Source organism: Triticum aestivum, chromosome 7A, assembly GCF_018294505.1.
Source record: "Triticum aestivum cultivar Chinese Spring chromosome 7A, IWGSC CS RefSeq v2.1, whole genome shotgun sequence".
Classification (NCBI taxonomy): Eukaryota; Viridiplantae; Streptophyta; class Magnoliopsida; order Poales; family Poaceae; genus Triticum; species Triticum aestivum.
The window spans coordinates 369,806,844-369,822,302 of NC_057812.1; the positions used below are offsets into that span (position 1 = coordinate 369,806,844).

The window sequence follows — 15,459 nt, forward strand, 5'->3', positions numbered from 1 at the left end:
GCTGCTAAACTACTTGATTGCCCTGTTCCTTCTATGTCTAAGGAGTAACCTTGCCTCGACTTACACACTTCAAAGGTAATGTGGGGCTTAGGCTCCTTGCCTTGGCTTACGGTCTTAAGAACAATGGAAGAAACATAGGAAGTTCGTCATTTCAAAGGTGGAGTGTTTTAACTACGATGAGCATGGACATTTCACCTCTAACTATCCAAGCAGAAACGGTAGTGAGCGACCTGACACAGAAGCAAACCGATTAAGATGCAGATGCAGCACCGCTCATGACCAAGGTATGTGAGGTAGCTGAGAATACTTAATTCACGGGTGACAAGGTGATGCAGCACGAAGAAAAAGTCACATCCAAACTAACAGGGTCACCAAACAAGTCCTTGTATCTTTATACTGGAACAAGCAACCACATGAGAACAGCGGAAAAGGGAAGCAAAAGAAACATAGGAAGTTCGATATTTCGAAGGTAAAGTGTTTAACTAAGATGAGCATGGACATTTTGCCTCCGACTGTGCAGAGCCAAAGCAGGAGCGTGCAAACCTGACACAGAAGCAAACCGATGAAGATGTTGCACTGCTCATGACCGAGGTGTGTGAGCTGGTTAAGAACACTGAAGCCACATGTGACAAGGTGATGCTGCACAAAGAAAAAGTCAACACCCAAACTGATGAAGATGTTGCGCTGCTCATAACCGAGGTGTGTGAACTGGTTGAGAACACTGAAGTCACAGGTGACCAGGTGATACTGCACAAAGAAAAGGTCACACCCAAAATGACAGGGTCACGAAACAAGTCTTGGTATCTTGATACTGGAGCAAGCAACCACATAACAAGCTGTGTGGAGAAGTACGTCAAGCTGGACCAAAAGATTAAAAGTTCAGTTTGATTCGAGATGGATTAGTTGTGGGCGTCGAGGGATGTGGTCCAGCTCTCTTTCTTGCACACAATGGTGAATACCAACTGTTAACTGAACTTTAGCTGAAGAGCAATATAAACAGTCTTGGGCAGTTGGATGAGTTTGGTTGCAAGTACGCTGTTTGATCAAGGACTGATGATTATGTTGGGTAAGGAGTGCAAGGTCCTTGCAGAAGTCAGGAGATCACCCAAGAAGCTCTATATTCTGAATATTGAGAAATCTGACCCAGTATGTTTGCTGTCGGAAACTTCAGAGGTTAGCCGATACATGGACAAACCTGCAACAGATCACTCGGCGGCCGTGAAGCATATCCTGCGTTGATGCGGCATACCCTAGCGCAAACATGCATAGTACACAGGTCATGATGAATACACCGATCATTGACAAGGGGTTGCAGGCATCTGCGGCAGTCGTTGACAAAGGGGTGTAAACGGAGGATATATTTTATGAATAAAGACAATGTGTTTTTAGGGTAAAATACCCGTATCGAGTTTTGAGAGGAAGCTGTCTAAAAATCTCATCAACTGGTAGCAGAATACTAGGTTTATTACGGTGCACATTTCCCCAATAATTTGTTGGTACAGATTCTAAAATTGCAATGAGGACGGAGTATTACTTTGAAGGTGAGATGTCATGAAGTGAGAAGGATCCGGCAACTGCACTTTCTTGGTTTCAGATCTACAGAAGGGTGCAAGTGGGAAGAATTACTTGTACTACAATGATGGATCGTTCTTCAAAAATAAATTTGGCGAGTCAAACCATGGTGGATGTGTTGAAGTTATCAGTGATAGAACATCCTGACCCATATAAGCTCTCTTTTTGTTTTTGAGGGGTCCATATAAGCTCCCGTGGCAGGGCCAATTCCTAACTATCAAATATCAAGAGGAGGTGCGCTTCAAATTATGTGGATTTACCGACTTGGTTGTTTGTGATGTGTTTCCTCACCATATGTACGTATGTTCTATGATTTTGGGTCAACCATGGACAAAAAAGAGGGAGCTACGGAGCGACAAATCTTGCAGTTTTTCTTGGAGGAAAATTCAGTTTCTTCATAAGGGGCAGTGGGTTTCTTTTGAATCCTACACTTCCGAAAAATATTTGGTAGACCGCAAGAGGCGAGACCATGCACACGCTACAATTGATGCAAAGAAAAACAAAGCTGAAATATTACCAGAAAAGAAAGGGGCTGAGAGTGATCTTGTTGTAGTTAAAAATATTTCTTCACATGAGGAGCTCAACAAGTCAGGGGCAATGGTGATTAATAGAGATGAGAATAAAAAAAATAGTACCTGCTACGGGCAAGGTTCAGGAAGCACATGCGGCCATTAAAATAAAGGAGGGAGAGGCAATACGACTCACTGAGCTGAACATACAAATCAAGAGGGTACAGTATAGTAATAATAAGGTGGACAAAGGACAGCGAGTTTGTTTCAAACTCAGTGCGATATCAAGGGAATTTCCTGCAAATTGATTATCGATGGAGGTAGCTGCACAAATGGCATTAGCAGGGCATTGGTTGCAAAGCTTGGTTTATCCACGTGGCGATGCGACGAACCACGTCATTTGGAGCGGTTGAACAGTTGTGGACAGCTCAAAATTACACATAAGGTGCGTGTGTCATTTTCAGTTGGACAATATATTGATGAGGTGGAGTGCAACGTTTTGCCACTGGAAGTTTGCGATTTATTGCTTGGACGACCATGGCAGTACGACCGCAATGCAACACATGCCAGAAGGATGAATACATATACTTGTGTTCACGACGGGAAGCAAAGGACACAAAGCCAATGGAAGAGAAATTGATTTGCTCAAATATGGTGCCGACAGTATGCAAGGAAAAAGCTTTGAAAGACAACTTGAAAACGCGGACGTTTTCTTTTCAAGAAAGGGAGGATGATGCGGCAATACCCTAGCGCAAACATTCATAGTACACAGGTCATGATGAATACACCGATCATTGACAAGGGGTTGCAGGCATCTGCGGCAGTCGTTGACAAAGGGGTGCAAACGGAGGATATATTTTATGAATAAACACGATGTGTTTTTCGGGTAAATACCCGTATCAAGTTTTGGGGGAAGCTGTCTAAAATCCCTAAGTTTTGGAGGAAGCTTTAGAAAACCTTTGTGTTGCGATTTCTCTGCGAGGAAATTGTTTTGCGTGTGAGTTCCTTCGTCGAGATTGGTTCTCTCGTGATGGAGCGCAAGGTTCAAACCCTCTACTCGTGTACATCGCATGCGCAGGCGAGAGGTTGCTGCTACTGAAGGTGGTGTGTCGTTAAAGGTCGGGCCGCAACAGATCAGATCTTGCCACGAGGTTCGGTCCTCATCATGCGTGAAGGGAACACTAAAGCTGGGCTGTTTCTGTGGGAGAAGTGAAGAAACTGCTCGATTGTAGTGACAGCAGCTTGGGGTGACGTAGATGACAGGAAGAGTAGAAATGGAGTCATCCTCTACCTTGGTACAAGTCCGGTAAGCTGGTTATCTCCGAACAAAGGGAAAACAGAAAAGACGCAGAGATTACGCGTTGCAAAACTCTCCTCTCTGTGAATGTGTTTGTCCTATCTGTCTTCGTCATGCCATACAAAGTAAGATTCGATAAGTAATTCATCTCAATTCAAAATTCACACTGACAGCATCACAACTGCTATATTCGGTATCCAGTATTATTATCACCTGCATTGCAACTAATACCATCATACCAAATTTGCAGAAGCTGGTCACTAGATAGTCTTCTAAGCATAACAGAGCATATCTAGCATTTGCTTATAAGCTATAATATTTAATAATATAAGTATATGTCTAGCAAAGTACTGAGAGAAAAGTGTACCTTTGCCATCACGATTACGATGACAGCTACCATAGGAATCAATTTTTACATCTAAGCTTTCAAGCATCTCAAGGGCTTGCAAACGAAAGTTGCGTGCACCGCAGTTGGAAATAAAGGCTGCAGCTAGGGCTTCTTCAGTCTTTGGAGGCACAGGTGCCATGATATCATATTCAGCCCATGAAAAGTAGCCAACCGGCACATCTGAGGAAAGGCTGGTTGTCATCACAATTTGGTACCCTCTTCTGTGATAGAAAGGATTAGAATCACCCAATATATTAGAATTATAATTATCAGAACGAACAAAGCCTACAAGGACCACAGACAATGGATGGTTCAACAGCTGGACATACATGAAAATAATATGGTAATGAGTGAGTATAATATAAGACAAAAGCAGTGTTCATTTTTAGATTTCCTTTGAAGTGATAACTGATCCAATAGCCAAATAGTTACCACCATACTTTCTTATGCTATTTTGAAAGTTTAAACAACAATGGAACCTACAAACAAATTAGCGCAGTAAATAATGCACTTAATATGGATATCATAAGGAGCTAGGAGCCAGGGAAGGAGTGACGGATTATGTTGTATATATGGAAGCATATGACAATCATGAGTTTCTGGTTCATCAACACTATTATTTACTCTGAGCAGAGAGCACAGTACATAATTTTTGACATGTCATTTCCAGCAGGCAAACAAAGTAACTGGAAACATCTTACCCACCCTCGAGCCGCATTAATATTGTTCTCGGAATAATATTGAGACGATTCCATTGATCTGAGGATACTCTCTACGGAAGGATCTGGAGCGATTCCGAAAGTAGCATCAGGTGTCTTACTAGCTGGAAACCCGAATTCACATCCTACAGAACATCTATTCCAATCCTGAGAGGGGGGAAATGCATGAGCATATAGGTGGAAACAGCAAATAAAGCAAAAGAAAAAAGGGAGAGGAACATTAATGCCATAGATATGATGCATCAAATATGGTCATGTGGACAATGGTACAAACAATAAAACGCCCAAAGCATTGTAATGAACAAAGTACGCCCAAAGCATTCTAAAGGGGAACATTTAATATACTAGCACTTTGTACTAAGAAAGTGTTCCTTGATTAACACACTAGTGCACTACCCCCGCTTGTTTATATGATTGCATCAGCATGGCACCATGTGCGTTCGAATCTATTAGCAACATGTGAACAATCCTGATTCCCAGGAGCTTCTTCAATACTATGATAAATGATGCCAATGACAATTACCAAGTCGTGTTACACAATTTCCAAATTTTGCAGTACAACTACAAATTAGGCATGCAAGTGAATTGGGTCAGGCTAATTAATGGGCCTACCAGAGTATTAGTTGCTTCATAACCAATCAAGAACCATGTGCATAAAGTGAACGACCAGTTAAGTGAGATGGATCGGAGGTCAGCAAAATCGCATCCCTAAATATTACGTGCATGTAGCGAACTAGTGATACGGACATGACATGACCCACTCAGAATTCCGCAAGCTGCATTTTTTCCCCATTGTCCTGTATGTTAGCAACCAAACTACTAATTCACTTGATTGACATGAATTTGGTTGCAACTCTGGAATTACAGAGGAGAATTTGAGAGGAAGGTGGAGATCAGAGAAAGAAGATGAACAATGCCTATCCTAAGCCAACGCCATGCCTCGGCCGAAGCCGCCCAATCCGTCCAAGCCAGGTTGTGTGTAGCTGCATCCCAATATTTGTAAACGTTGTCCTTCCTTCGTGGCTTTGAGCTGGGCCGGGTAATTGTTCAAAGCCGGCAAGACCCAGGTGGCTCACAATTACCCCTCCATAAAATTCGGCTTGCCTTCAAGCAAAAATCTCATGGTATTTGTAATTCCTTGTACGAGGTCAATTTAGTCGTCGTGGTCGACGGGGACTAGGTCGAAAAATGCATTGAGATAGCAGTCTTGGTTGGCACGGACTTGATCGAAGGAGAGCGCGTGGTCAAACCGTCGAAGGAGTGGTCACAGCAGAACGTCAGCGCCACAAACATCTGCCCTCCTCGCACCCACCGAGCAAATTCCATGAATTTTGGCTTGATCCCAAACCGATGTCGAGTAAGGCCACCAGGGTTCGAGGGCAAGTGCAGCACATAGATTGAATGAACATCTGATGAGGACATGACTACCTTGGATATGACCAAAAATATTGCATATATGCATATTTGTCAGGTGATTTCTAGTGCAAACTATTCAATAATCTATTTATGTTATCCAGAACAAAAATACTTCACACACTTTTGTGTTTTGTCTAATTGCAGGTGTATGGGACATTTGTACAATCCACATATGAAGATAAGGAAGAAAGAGATGTTTATTTGCTGTCCAAAAAGTTCTCTCACGTCACTTTTGGCCCAAGAGAAGATAGAGTCCAAGTCTCACGTTCTGGATTCAGATTCGGACTGCACAGACATACCTGACTCAAAACGCACACAAGTTTTTCATACGGACTCCGAATTAGGTGATTCTTTTTTTGTTGGAAACTAGATTTCGTGCACTTTCCAACCCAATTGGAATCACCTTCAAATTCGTCCGGAGCGTTGAGTTGTGGACGAAACAATCTGATGCTGCAGCAGAATCCGAGTCAAACTACAAGTCCAAAGGTGTTACATCACCTCCACTTGGGCCCATTGGCCTTGTACGACCTAGATTTAGTTTTAGGCTGCCTTGGGACGTCCTCCCACCTCCTTGGCCGCCACCCCTTGCTCCTATATAAGTAGATCCATCTAGTAGCTTTTCCTTGGGATTTGTTTAGTTAAAAGTTAGCCATTGCAACTTCGTGTGCTTCGTTTGTGTCCAACGACCAGACCAAGACCACTTTTCGGATCCCCACCATTATCAATACTTCATACATATTCGCGATATTCAGATTGCTTTTATCATATTCTTGCTTGTTCTTCGATTGCTTGCAGGAATAGACCTTCGTGGTCAGGTTGATCGTGCTCCGGCGTGGTCAATAACCTCTCGGAGTTGGTTTAGCGATTGCTAAGGCACAACGTCGTTGCACGTTTGTAGTCGGATCGTCAAAGTCGTCTCCACCAAATCGATGGTTATCATCTCATCGAAAGATCGGGACACCCCGCCTCTATCAAGTGGTATCAGTTTTCAAGTTGCTTGGTGAGAATTTCTAGTTTTTTCTAGATTAGATTTATTTTCTTACCTATTGTCCAAGAAAAAGCCACAAAACAAAAGTTAGATCTATTCATCCTTTGTCCTAGCCAGACTGAGCCTTTGCAATTTTCTTTTCATTGTTTGCATTATTGAATTATCGGTTGCATCGCCGTGTCGAGTTGCTGGTCTTAGTGTCTAGTTCCTTTAGAGTTTCGAGTTCTGTTCACATTAGTCACGCAGCCGCTGCATCATTATCCCATCCGCTGTCCACCATCCCATCCACCAATTTCCACCATGTGCTACGCACTATTTATTGTCATAATCATAGTTGAGGTCACTCACATCTTCGCCTGATCGAATCTGCATCTTATCTAGTTTGTCTTGGAAAGAGGGAGAAAAAGAAGATAAAGAAAAAAAAAGAGAGAAAAAAGGAAAGAAAAAAAAAGAAAAAGAGGGAGAAGAAAAAGAAAAAAAAGGCATGAGAAAAAAAAAAGAGAAGAAAAAAAATTGGATCTATCTAGAATCAATCTCGTACCTGAATTCGGATTGGAATCTGTTTTGCGCACTGTTCAGTAAAACAGGTGTATCTTCCTCATACGAAGTCAGTTTTGGCTCCGTGAGTACTCAAATTGAAGATAGCGACGAGCCGCATCTAAATAGTTGCAGAAGCTAGTTCAATATTCGACACCTCAAAATCGGCTTCTAAATAGGTCTTTTTGCCCTCCGAAGTTCGTGAACACAACTTGTTCCAATTTTTCAGGCCAGTTTTAGAATTCTTTGACTCCTCATATCAACTCGGAATTGAGTGATTCTTTTTGCATTGGAAAGCTTGAGTTAGTAGCATTCTTTGAAAGAATTTATCAGAAAATTGTCTCAAACTTTTCAAGAGGAAAGTGGAGAGAGAGTTGTTGTATATCCTGCTTGGCAGTTGTTTTTCATCATTATCTTCACTGCCGTTGTGATCTTCACTTATATCTTGCTGTCAAGAGCTACTTAGTATCCTTCATTGATGCTAGTTGTGCTACGCCGTGACCTCATTAGTGTTCTAGGCTCGCGTCTCTAGTCCGGTCTAGCCTAGGACCAGCACAGTACCGTCGTTGAGCGTTTATTCAACATTGCATCTTTGAATTGATTATTGCTAATCTTTTGCTACCATATATAGCCAACCCAGCTCCACATATTTCTACACCGTGTATACGTACGCTCCCCTGGCAATCGCTTTACTCAATATTTGAAGTTACTTGACACCGCTGGTTGCCGATCACCGCCTGCTGCATGGTAAGAACTTGTAAGACATTGATATTTGCTTTACTGTGAGCGTTTTACCACCACATCCTAGTAGTTATAGGAACATTATTTTTGGATTTTGTTTCTTGTTCTACTAATCATGACAGGATCCAGAGTCAATTCATGGGCTTTGTCGATCGCGGGAGACGTGCCACCACCTTTGCAAATACCACAACCGTCACGAGAGGTGCACAAACATCCAAATGCACGTGATCAGGTTAATGTATCTATACCACCATTTAATGGCCGTTTTAAACCTGCTTTATATATTGAATGGGAGTTCGACATAAAAAATATATTTGCTTCCCATAATTTCAATGAACATAAAAAGGTTAAGGTTGCGGTTGGTTCTTTCACTGGTTATGCTTTGGTTTGGTGGAGTGAATATTGTCGGTTACACCCTGATTATATACCTACTACTTGGGATGATTTGAAACTTGCCATGAGACATACTTTCGTCCCTGCTTATTATACTCGTGACATGATTAAGAAGTTGCAACACTTAAAACAAGGTAGTGAAACTGTAACAAAATATTATGATGATTTACAAACTACCTTGTTGCATTCCTCTTTAGAAGAAAGTGAAGATGATTTTATGGATAGATTTTGGGGAGGATTAAACCGTGATATTCAAGAGATACTAATTCATGAAGAGTGTTATCCTATGGACCATTTGTTTCATCTTGCTTGCAAAGCTGAACAGGAAATAAAACGACGTTTTGGCCACGAGGAGAACAAGCGCACGGTGCACATTCCAAGAGTTGATATGATTGTTCCTTCAACTACTAGGCATACTATGACAACCACATCCGTTGTTGTCAGGACTACATCACCTCCACCATGTGACACATCGCCCCCGAGAGTGGCTACATCATCTGAGTTGATCATAAGAGGTAATGACAAAGGTACTGATCTTCCATCTCTACATGAGAATGATGAATGCCTTGTCAATTTGAATGCACCATCTGATGAGCTACCCACTACTTTGATCACACCACCTATTTTAGAGGACTACGTTGATAATTTGACTTTGCCATGTGATCAAACAACTGAAATACCAACATTTTTGAGTGCACCCATTGAATTAACTATTGATGCAAAAGAACCAATGTTTAATCATTTTGATATGACATGTAATCTTGGTGATGATTCTGTGTTGAATGACTTATTGCATGTTTGCTTATTTAAGCATGTTGTAGCATGTAAATTTGATGCAAGTAAGGTTTATTCACCAATGTTGGGATGGTTTAATGATGAACATTGTCAATCTTTTGAAATGAATAAGAGCTTCACTTATATGTGCAAACTGAGTTGCAATATTTTCATGCCTTCTACTTCTTGTGCTAATTTTTTGGCTTTAGATTTGATGAACTATGCAAGTTACTCATCTATTCATGTGTCATATATGCAAAAATCAAGGGAAGTAAAAATGGATGACATATACATATACAACATGTACACCTTGTCTCTTTTGTTAGCCACATTTCAGATTAAGCAACGCCGAGGACGGCTTTATTTTCAAGAAGGGGAGGATGATGAGGACATGACTACCTTGGATATGACCAAAAATATTGCATATATGCATATTTGTCAGGTGATTTCTAGTGCAAACTATTCAATAATCTATTTATGTTATCCAGAACAAAAATACTTCACACACTTTTGTGTTTTGTCTAATTGCAGGTGTATGGGACATTTGTACAATCCACATATGAAGATAAGGAAGAAAGAGATGTTTATTTGCTGTCCAAAAAGTTCTCTCACGTCACTTTTGGCCCAAGAGAAGATAGAGTCCAAGTCTCTCACGTTCTGGATTCAGATTCGGACTGCACAGACATACCTGACTCAAAACGCACACAAGTTTTTCATACGGACTCCGAATTGGGTGATTCTTTTTTTGTTGGAAACTAGATTTCCAAGCCAATTGGAATTCCCTTCAAATTCGTCCGGAGCGTTGAGTTGTGGACGAAACAATCTGATGCTGCAGCAGAATCCGAGTCAAACTACAAGTCCAAAGGTGTTACATCACCTCCACTTGGGCCCATTGGCCTTGTACGACCTAGATTTAGTTTTAGGCTGCCTTGGGACGTCCTCCCACCTCCTTGGCCGCCACCCCTTGCTCCTATATAAGTAGATCCATCTAGTAGCTTTTCCTTGGGATTTGTTTAGTTAAAAGTTAGCCATTGCAACTTCGTGTGCTTCGTTTGTGTCCAACGACCAGACCAAGACCACTTTTCGGATCCCCACCATTATCAATACTTCATACATATTCGCGATATTCAGATTGCTTTTATCATATTCTTGCTTGTTCTTCGATTGCTTGCAGGAATAGACCTTCGTGGTCAGGTTGATCGTGCTCCGGCGTGGTCAATAACCTCTCGAAGTTGGTTTAGCGATTGCTAAGGCACAACGTCGTTGCACGTTTGTAGTCGGATCGTCAAAGTCGTCTCCACCAAATCGATAGTTATCATCTCATCGAAAGATCGGGACACCCCGCCTCTATCAACATCCGAGCATTTGATCCCAATCACTAAGTGGCAGGTCACAATGAAGCACTCCAAGGTAAGGTGCGGGTGCATACCCCGTAAGAAATAAAGTATTGCCAATGTTGCAGTTTACCATGCAATCTCCCAAGATCTGAATAATCGTACCCATGGAAGGAAGTTTTTCCAGCAGGACAAAACTGTAACCAACCCTCCAGTAGTGGATGTAAGCATGGAATCTTCCATTGCATTAATTCAGGATCCCATCGATTATGATCACTAGTGAGGCAGTAGCTCTGGGGTATCGCATAATTCCACGGGATCATTCCTTCGGAACAGAATTCCATAATCTGAAGCATATAACTTTCCTGCCCATCATCAGGTCCTGAAGGAAAATTTACCATCATTCCAGACCGTGGGGAAGGTAGATTTGGACATACAATTGGACCACAAACCACCCAATATTTGAGGCCACGCAATTAGCCACGCTGGGGACCTTTACAGTGCAGATACTGTACCAACACAGAGTTTGCTGCAGCATTGAGTGACATAGAAGACCATGTGAACTGAGCAGACCATGATTTGAATGCTATGGCTCTTATTCTGCTGCTTGGAGGTTCTGGTGCTTTCTTGTGACTAAAGGTGCGGGTAGCAGGCCTTATCTCCATTATTTGTGAGCTATCAGAATCTGACTCTGTGCATAGCTAGCTATTTGACGGTTCAGCAGATCAGGTGTCTTAACATTATCAGAAGAAGGTGACATGTAAACTTTTTTGTTCCCTAAAGATGGTCCATTGGTGGTTCGAGCTTTAAGTTGGTCACAAGCAGGCTGTCTTGTTCCTGTCTTGTTCTGAAGGAAGATGTTCCGGTTTTTCTCACAAGCATGGTCATCTGGTTGTGATGGAGAAATCATAACAGGGGTGACTTCAGGTCCCTCTGTAGCAGATCCACCATGGTTTGCAGCTGCTTGTGAGACCCGGAATGAGGCAATATAACCATTCAAGGGTCTAGATCTTCCATCAGTTTCTTGAGACAAGTTCCTCTCATTTGTGGAGGCAGTACTAGTATCTCTGCTTACTTGGTGTGCCAATTGAGACATTAGGAAGTAAACAGAATTCCAAGAATAGCAGATGCCAAACCACCAGAATTCCATGTCATATGCAAGCAACCCTTCGCAGTAATTTCCTGCCCTAGAATGCATAACAAGAGTTCAAGTTGGAAAGTGCCCATCCTGAAAAACCAAGCAATCTCCGACTGGAGCAGCCCACGGTCATATAGCAAAGTACAGTTGTCTGTTACCACCATTCCGAAGCTTGAATAGGCACTACATTTGTTGCAATAGCCATGAAAAACAGTCAGTTGCAGGGTTGTTGAAGAATGGAAGTCCCACGACTCCAAACACTCTAACTGGATTACCCAGTCAATTGCCAGTTGGAATTGTTCAGAAACAATTATGAGAACATCTTCAGATGAACCAGCGCAGAATAGAAAGATTGTACGGGAAGTTGCAGCCCATGGCAGTATGGTCACTGCGCTTCCTATCCAATGGAGCGGCAATAGGCAAACTCTGCTGGCAGAATTGCAATTTCAGTGACGACACATTCAGAGAAAAATGGGTTCGTCACACAGGTTTGTCATCCCATTGCAGTAAAGGGCGGATCAATGAATGCAGCAGTAGTTTAGGGCAATTCACAGGTTAAAAACTGGCGAGCATGAAATGGAAGGAACTCACAAACTGCGATGGCATGCTGCACTGAGGAGATGTCCATTCTGAACAGATTTACCCTTCTCCTCAGAGTTGTCCTGTTGCTCGGTCATGGCCATATCAATGATATCCAATGCAGGAGAGAATGTGAGCACCAATGAGAGAGTGGCAAGGTTTTGACCAATCGTCGAAGACATACGCTGCAAGGTTGAGGTCATCTATTTCCACCACAGTGGCACATGCGCCTGTGTTGCAAGGATGCTCCAAAGTGGACACGAGCTCGAGCAAGGCCGGCGAGTCCGTCTCCGTCATGGCTGCCAACAAATCAGTGGAGCTCCTATTGAACTCGACATTGAACCGGGCGACCCACGCATCCCGCTGCAACAGATGATCTAGCCTGATATAGACTTGGGCAAAGCCTTGCTGATGTCATGGCCAGTGGCGAGGAATGACCGGTTCACGGGAGACAACGATTCCACACGCACCAGATCGTTCGAGGCACGATCGCCACGAGCAGAGGCGGCTCAGGTGACTTGGATGGCGATGTTGATGGGGATCAAACCCGAGGTCGAACAACGGACAATCTAGCCCGATATAGACTTGGGCAAAGCCTTGCCAATGTCATGGCCAGGGGCGAGGAATGACCGGTTCATGGGAGGCGACGATTCCACACGCACCAGATCGTTCGAGGCATGATCACCACGAGCAGAGGCGGATCGGTGATGCAGCTCGGCGACTTGGATGGCGATGTTGATGGGGATCAAACCCGAGGTCGAACAAGTGGTGTGCGCTATGGTGCAAAACCCACTAGTTGCAGGGACAAGATCCACGAGAGCCTCCTCGACATCGCTCCTTGCAGGTGTAGCCGCAGTCGAGTTCGATGTTGACGAAGCCGACGCGAAGGAAGCGAGCAAGACGTCCAAAGCAAAGGTATGGGTTGGGTTGGTGATGACGATGTTGTGTCAAACGCTCTATGTGAGAGCGTTGTTGATGAGGCCGACGACACCTTTGCGGAGTCCCGCTTGGGGTCGAGGAAGCCGGCGAGGGCAGGGGCGAGGGCGACATACTCATCTCACTTCTGGTCGGAATCACATGGGTTTGCCACGAGGAAGGCATGTAGCGCCTTCATCCTCGGGCACTCTTCAATCATGGCTCGCATCAAAGTCATAGTGGTGGTGGAAGAAGAAATTTGGTGGGGATTTTGTGGAAAATTGGGAGGAAGGGGGGTCGAGCAGCTCTAATGGCAAATGTTAGCAACCAACTACTAATTCAACAGTGCCTATCCTAAGCCAGTGCCATGCCTTGGCCAAAGTCGCCCGATCCATCCAAGCCGAGTTGTGCGTAGCTGCCTCCCAATATTTGTAGGCCTTGTCATTCCGTTGTGGCTTCGTACTGGTCCGAGAGAGAAAGGTGGGCCGCATAGTAATAACATAATATACAAGTATGACTAACTCGTGCAGGACGGACTTTTGTTTTTCTCTTGCTGTGCTTGCCTGCACTCGTGCAGGACGGCTGTTACAAAACCTTTCTTCCATCCTTAATGAAATGACGCGCAATTCTCTTGCACGTTCCGTAAAAAAAAGTATGACCAACTACTATATGAGTGGGCTATTAGGTTGACTCTAGGTGACGTGGCAACTTCAAATAGCCGGTTATTGGCTATACTATTAACCATGCTCTCTTCTGATAGTTTTCGAAGTTCCAACTATTACAAGACACTGCATTAAATTCACAATTATGAACTTACAGTTCTAATAGCAAGTCCAAACTGGCATTGTGTTTCACCAAGTATGGCACTAGGTCTATGTTCCACCCTCACGAGCTCTACAAGCTTCTGTCAAAATATCTAGTCCCTCCCTTCTGGTTATTAAGATCCACACATATTTCTAGATCAGCAACTTGGCCAATGGAATACAAGTTATATGTCATAAAAAATATACCATAAGAAACTAGTACTTGCGAATAATAATTCAATTGCAACACTTTGTTGTCGCATATAACTCCTATTTGGTTGGTTAAAATGCCGATCTAGGAACTCTAACCTCCCAAAAGTTCGGAACCGGCTCGTCTACCGTGCTGAAGGCACGGTAGGGGAGCTACAGTAGCCTGCAGTGCCTCTGTGATTTTCCACTGCGCGCTACAGGAACTTATGAACAGTGTGGTGCTACAGGGTGCCCGCTATAGTACAGATTTACTACAGTAGATTCGCTACAGTACATAGTGCTATAGGGCCCTGCAGTGCCTTCTGCGACTCCCACTGCGTGGCCACTGTAGCTCCCTGCCGTGCCTTCAGCACGGTAGACGAGCCCGTTCCCAAAAGTTCATATGACGATTGTCTAGCAAGATTATCTAGATTTTTTTCGGGAGAGATCACTGGAACTTATACACCTGCTAATGTTACCCCCAATGAAGCGTTGAACGAATTAAGCACCAGATCCGGCAAGTCCGTCAACGTCGATACCAAATTGCAAGGAAGGAACATGCCTTAGCAGCACCGCCGACAAGTACGGGATCCCTTTCAAAATCGCGGTCGTAGGGCACGGCATCCTCCCTCTCGAGCCGCTCCTCGCACTCGTCGTCGTCGTCCCCGCTACCCGGAGGTGCGTCCGCGCCCCAGGTCGAAGAGAGGCGGTAGAAGGAGGTGGTCCAGCTCTCCACCGCCGCAGCGTTCTTCGACATGTCGAGGCGACCGAGGAACGCGATCTCGCCGACAAAAGCAGCACCAACGAGAAGCGGGAGCAGCCACCCACAGCGCCGCCGACGGCTTGCCGCCTGGGACTGCGAGTGGGAACCCTTCATGGGCGTCAGTGAGCCTCACAGCTCTTTCCGTTGGCTGGCGGCGGCTACGGTGGACAGGTCAGGGAGCAAGAGAGGTATAGAGGCGCGGGGATGAGCCGAAGGCGTAGTCGAGGTTAGAGCACCTGCACCTATACCTGGCCAAATGGGCCGGCACGCGTGCTGACCACCGTGGCCCAGGCACGGCCCCTCGGCTATATGGGCTGGCACGCTAGCCCGGTTGGCACACCGGCACGACTGGGACCATCGAGGCACGCCCACCCGATTTGCTAATTTGCTAAAAAAAAAAAGGC

General features: G+C 44.2%; 1 protein-coding gene across 1 annotated transcript in view; it reads right to left on the minus strand.

Moving 5' to 3' along the window:
• LOC123154940 (putative fucosyltransferase-like protein) overlaps positions 1-15,259 on the minus strand; it is a 29,405-nt gene extending 14,146 nt beyond the window's left edge. The window contains exons 1-3 of the mRNA XM_044573545.1: positions 14,855-15,259; positions 4,472-4,632; positions 3,746-3,987 (exon numbers count right to left, since the gene is read on the minus strand). Coding sequence (XP_044429480.1) covers positions 3,746-3,987; positions 4,472-4,632; positions 14,855-15,169 — 718 coding nt within the window. The 5' untranslated portion in view covers positions 15,170-15,259. The remainder of the gene's footprint in view (positions 1-3,745; positions 3,988-4,471; positions 4,633-14,854) is intronic.
• Positions 15,260-15,459: the final 200 nt, after the last annotated feature.